This window comes from Elaeis guineensis, chromosome 2 (assembly GCF_000442705.2).
Source record: "Elaeis guineensis isolate ETL-2024a chromosome 2, EG11, whole genome shotgun sequence".
Classification (NCBI taxonomy): domain Eukaryota; kingdom Viridiplantae; phylum Streptophyta; class Magnoliopsida; order Arecales; family Arecaceae; genus Elaeis; species Elaeis guineensis.
This window is the reverse complement of record NC_025994.2, coordinates 107,503,400-107,509,342: the sequence shown is the minus strand read 5'-3', so window position 1 is coordinate 107,509,342 and position 5,943 is coordinate 107,503,400. Positions and strand designations below refer to the sequence as shown.

Here is a 5,943-nt window from a genome sequence, read left to right as displayed (position 1 = left end):
AATATATTCTTTATCCCGATAAAGAACTAAAACAAGTACAACGCTGATAATTCGTAATAAAGGGGCAGGCGATGGTAGGGCCTCTCTCAATCCCAGCCGTCCATTTCTATAACAAGTTTACTGGATCCGCCATCGCCTGGCAGTGCGCCCAACTCTTTGAACGGTTGTGATCGAAGGACGGTCCACGAGACTCCAAAATTACCAAAATGCCTAGGCAACCGCCTCCCTCCAGAGCCCTATCTCCGAGGGCATTGCCGTAAACTACACCGGAAACTCCGTTACGCCACGTCAGCACGCGGTGATTTCGTTCCATGTCCTGATATGGCAGGGAGCTGGACGTGAAGAACTCTCTCCGTCTCCTTGGCGCCGAGCGTGCTTCCACTACCACTCTCGCTATATATACTCCCTCTCTTCCCATTTCTTGAAACCACCCTGCGCAACCACGCCCCGCCCCCCCCCATTCCCCATTCTTCTATCCTCTTCTCGCATCTCTTCTCCTCTCTCTCCTCCCTTCTCTTCTCAACTACTTCTATGTCTCCTCTTGGTTCAGGTGAGCTGCCGGAGAACCCAGCTACTGCAATGTTCTTGTTGAGATTTGCTATTTCTACCGACTTTTACGTAATCTTTATGAAGAATTCTAGTTATACATCATGATCTATATCTAGTTCCATCCATCTGTATCTCAGATCGCATCTAAAATGCTGTCTATTTGATGTAATTTTTTGTTTTTTTGAACATTATTGGATGATCGGATCATCTCCGATGATGGATTTTTGCTCTTTGTTTAGCTGGAAGAGCGAAGTAGAGGAGCTCTTTTTTCTGTTTTCTATTGGTTTTTTAAGCATCGGATCAGATTATAGTTCTCTGCGTTTTGCATTCTATTATATCCATGAGCTTATGTTCTTTTCTTCGTTAATCTGAATCTATTTTCTTTCTTTTGATCGAAAAATCTTTGATCTACTATGGTTAGGCTCTGGGCAAATAGTTTTCATGATTTTTTTTTTCTTTTTGGGTGTATTTTAGTGGAGTTCTCTGCGAATGGCCATCTATCGATTCCCTGTAAAAAGCGTGATCCAGATGTTATTTGGTTTCCCTTGATTTTTTTTTTCTTTTTTTGATTTTTTACTGTCTCCGTTGGCAGAGACGGTAGCCAACAGGATGCAGCAAAAGCTGCTGACACCCACCAATAGCGACCGCCTCAGGTCTGCCATCGGAACCGCGCCGTTCCTATCCCCAGATCGACGGTTCTCCTGTCCTCCGTACTTCGCCAACGATGGAGATTCCTTCTGGCCCTATGCGTCGGTTATCTCAACAACGGAAGAGACAACGACTCGCGTGACCCAGCCCACCGGCTCCGGGTCCGTGTCGCTCAACCCCTCTACCGTCTCCTTCGACGAGGAAGACCCCACCGGCACTGAGAACCGCCTCTACCTCGCCCGCCTTACCCTCCAGTACCGCGAGATCGCCGAGCACTACGATCTGTGCCTCTCCCACCTCCAGGAAGCGGCGCAGGAGGCGGAGGCCCTCCGGCTGGAAAATGCCAAGCTCCGGATCGCCAACAGCGAGCTCGCAAAGCGCCTGAACCTCCTCTCCGGGAAGCAGAACTGGCAGATCGCGTCCCCCGCCGCCGGCGGCCATCCCATTCTGTCGATCGTGGACGAGTTCGGCCGCCTCAGCGTCGGGGAACCGCCGGCGGAGACCAGCCCGACGAGCGTGCTGGCGTTCCGGGAGAACCAGTTCGCTAGGCGGGCCACGGAGAAGCGGGGCCTGCCGCTCAAAAGCATCTCCGTCCGGTCCAATGGGTACCTCAAGCTAAACCAGGGTGTCTCGGCCGCCAACCGCAACGACCGGCTTCGCGTCTCCAGCCCGGTCATGGTCGATTCGGTGAGTCCCCTTCGTCCAGCCACCTCCACACAAAGCTTTCTTTTTTTGGTGGAACACACTCAAGCTTTCTTGTGCACGAAGTTAAGTTTGTTAGAATTATTTCATATTTTCATAACGAAATCCGCACAAGGAAATGATCAGATGCGTACGATATTTTCTTTGTTTTTAGTTCTATCCGTCCAATCACTTTCGAACGGGCTCATCTGATCGTTTTGTCTACACCAGAAACTCTTGTACATGGAGAGCAGGAGGCTGGCCCTTAGAAACGTGTCTCCTAAATAAATGAGATCTTGATCACCCAAAAAAAAGAAAAAAAAAAAAAAAGAGAAAGAAAAAAGAAGAAAAAAAGAAAACGAGATCTAACCATCAATTCACGATTCATGGCAACGACAACATGCTGGGTTAGTTATATTTTACTATGTTGATAGCTACAGGAATTTTTATTCTTATATGTCATATTTATAATTAACGTTTATTCAAGAATCAAAAGGTCCGGACGTTCTCAATAACGGCTTTTAATTGTAGTATAACGGTAAATGGTTTTTGTTATAACGGTATAACGGTGTTATTGGGAGCTTGAATTTATTTCATTGGTGGGAGGACCTCTGCAATGGACGCCTGTGGATAACTACACTACACTTATCAAATTTATGAAAGTCATTAAGCTCCTTCAAAGAAAAAGAGTATAATATCAAATTTCTAAGCACAGGAATAACATCAGATGAATATAGAATCCAGAATCCATTCAACGATTGCTCGGATTCGATCTGCTGATAGCTCAAAAATAATGATTTTACAGTCAGACGTGTTTTGAAAGGAAAAAAGATTTTTATAGGAGACGGTAGGAGGTATAGTTTGCTTATGGATTTATCTTACTTTCTTAAATTTGTTTGCTGGTCTGATTGATTTATCTGTATAAATGCATTCTTCATGTGTTTGAACGGAAACAGCAAAAGGTGTGCGTGGGTGGGGCGAGCAAGAAGAAGGGGGAAAGACGAGGCCGAGAGGAGGATGAAGAGCGTGGAGAGGCACTGGATCTGGAGGTGTACAACCAGGGAATGTTCAAGACGGAGCTGTGCAACAAGTGGGAGGAGAGCGGGGAGTGCCCCTATGGCGAGAACTGCCAGTTCGCCCACGGCATCACCGAGCTCCGCCCTGTTATCCGCCACCCCCGCTATAAGACCCAGATCTGCCGCATGATCCTCGCCGGCGACACCTGCCCCTACGGACACCGCTGCCACTTTCGCCACACTTCCCCTTCCGACTGCTTCCTCCTCCGCCCTTCCTAATAATTCTTATCGACCATCATTATCATCATAAAATAATATCAAAAAAAACCAGCAAACAGATGCCCAAAAATCTCCTCCCCCCTCTAATTTGGAATAAAGAACCGGAAAAAATAACAACAATTAAATCAATGGTGCGGCCATGTGAATATATATATATATATATATGTATATATATATACGGGAGGCCATTAATCCATATATAGCAAAGGATTTCCACGCGGAACTTCATCCATATTTGGTGGCTTTGTTGGTAATTTGCTCCGTATATATCCCTTCTAATGATGATGATAACTATATATGTTAGTAGCAGTAATTAATGGTGAAGGATGATAAATATCATAATTGTAAGTGTTGAAAAAAAAAAGATAGGTTTAGGCGGGTAGCTCGTCCATCAGGAATTTTATTTTCTCAGTTTTATGTGTTCTATTATTCTCATCATACTCTCATATCTGTTTCTTTCTTTTAGCTGTCATATGTTGATTCTGCAGCGGGTGAAAATTCTCCTGCTGAATCTGTAGGTGGTGGGGAGAGAGGGAGAGTGAGATGGCAGGTTGTGCTTCTCGCTTTCCTTTGCTTTGCAGTTCCTAGATTTTTCTGTTACTCCAAACGTCTTCGCCAACCTCTTGTAATTGAGAGACATGGTTACCTTACAAAAAAAAAATATTGCATCAAAAATGCTCTCGTCTGCCTGCGGTATTTAACTTTTTTAGTCTGTTAACTGAAAATAGAGGACGGTTAAATTACTGTTGTTCAATCTTTGCAGTTTGATGCAAAAGGCTGGATGAAATTCTGTTTATTCTTGTGATGAGATCTTAATCATGTACTCGTGTTTTGTCAGGCTGGTCCACCAAGCCCAGTTTAAACAACGATGCAGGAAGGGGCACATATGTACAATGGGCCTTTGTTAAGTGATTGGGCTTGTGTATTTATTCTACAATTGGATCCAACTAGTAGTGAAGATTCGAAAAAGAGCAATTCTTTGCGCACCGCGTGCGGTGATTCGCTCACGCGGTGCGCGGTTTCCGCACCGCGCGCGGCGCACAAAGAATTTCGCTTCAAAAAATATCAAAACCTAGCTGGATAGTCCTTGTTGGGTTTTTATATGAAGATGTCCGCACTCTGCAGTCAGTTTGTTCTTGTGATGAGATCTTAATCATGTGCTCATGTTTTACCGGGCTGGTCCACCAAGACCAGTTTAAATCATGATGCAGCAAGTTGGGCTTAAAATTTGAAATGGTTCTTTGAGTCTTTGGGCTCAACTTTCTCGTATCTATATATTCGCGGATTTGGCGCTGGTAGTCAAGATTCAAAGGCTCGGCACGGTCTACTAACACCGATTAGATGCCTAAAGGGTTCCCAGTGAGTAATTCCTTGTACACCATGCTTGATGTAGAAAAAATACATCCTATTTGATTGGATGATGTAGTCATCATTTTTTAACATGTATTTAATGCCCATCGCTTTCTAACACGTATTTAATATTTATAAATCTATTTTTTTTATTTAAAATTTTGAATAATTAAAATATTCTTCTTCTTCTGAAAAAATTATGAGATCTCATAATTATATTGTGGCATCATGCAATCAAATTATTACTTCCTACACACATAATGTCATAAAGAAAGAAGAAATATTTTTATCATTTAAAAATTCTATAAATTTTCAATGACTTTTGAAAGAAAAATTATGATTTTTGAAAGAAAAATTATGACATTCTATATGTAGAAAATCATAATTTGACCATAAGATATCATAATATATAATATATATGTAGGATATCATAATTTTTTTAAAAGAAGAAGAATATTTCAGTCATTCAAAATTTCAAATTGAAAAATAAAATTTTCTCGAAAATGAATTTCCTGCGAGACCAATCGTTTCCAGAGTTTGCGACGGCCGTCAGATTGTGCGAAAACTGGCCATCCGCTATGTGCTGTGCGGGGAACAGCTCTATAAAAGATCATTAAACCACGTTTTGTTGCGCTGCCTAACAGAAGAGGAAGTCCAGCAAGTGATGCATGAGGAGCACGCCGGAGTTTGTGGCGGGCATGTCAATAACATGATGTTGGCCAAGAAAATCATTTTTTTTCCACCATGGAGGCCGACTGCTACTCTCGACGGCCCCTAAAAGACGAAGAAAGACAATAAGCACACGTTTTGGATCCAGATTAGATCGAAATTAAATATATATTAAAAAATGATGATTATATGTTTTAATATGATTGGATGGTATATTTCACATCAATTTTATTGCACTGCATGGTGCACAAAGATTTTTTCTTTTCCAATTGGGTTTTGTTTGCAAGCCTAAGAAAGAAGTGGATCAGGTGGGACCAAACATGGCCCGAAGAGATTGCAACCTCAAAGCAGGCCTTTGAACAATAGCGTAAGAGCGTTATTGTTGCCTTGGCCCATTTCGCGTAGGGCTGCGAGAGAGTCGGGCTTTTTATAATTTATAATACCTGAAGCATAGGTAATTAAGCAGCTTATATTTAGTTCCTCCATTTGAAAAATAAAACATGCTCAAGAGATCATGTCCACATGTTAATCATAATAATTCAAGATTCATCTTAATATATGAAGTTACTATCATGAGTATAATGGTTTATTTTTTTGAGGATGGTAAAATCGATCCGATCCGATAGGTATGCACCCTACCCAAATCCGATCAAATCCTGAAAATAGGATTTGACTTGATTTGAATTTGGATTTAGATAAAATCCGAAAACTGCAGCACGGATATGGATAGGATATGAATAATGCTGTTTTT

At 42.2% G+C, this 5,943-nt stretch overlaps 1 protein-coding gene across 1 annotated transcript; it reads left to right on the top strand.

The window, feature by feature from the left end:
- Window positions 1-442: 442 nt before the first annotated feature.
- LOC105047420 (zinc finger CCCH domain-containing protein 9) lies at window positions 443-4,547 on the top strand. Its single transcript, XM_010926337.3, has 3 exons — window positions 443-550; window positions 1,142-1,884; window positions 2,835-4,547. The coding sequence occupies exons 1-3, from the start codon at window positions 532-534 to the stop codon at window positions 3,171-3,173; spliced, it is 1,101 nt and encodes a 366-aa protein (XP_010924639.1). The 5' UTR covers window positions 443-531; the 3' UTR covers window positions 3,174-4,547.
- Window positions 4,548-5,943: the final 1,396 nt, after the last annotated feature.

Bases quoted from the DNA above. Each gene is read 5' to 3' on its own strand.
- LOC105047420 (XM_010926337.3), top strand. The intron at 1,885-2,834 runs GTGAGTCCCCTT...GAACGGAAACAG, and splicing joins GCCCGGTCATGGTCGATTCG to CAAAAGGTGTGCGTGGGTGG.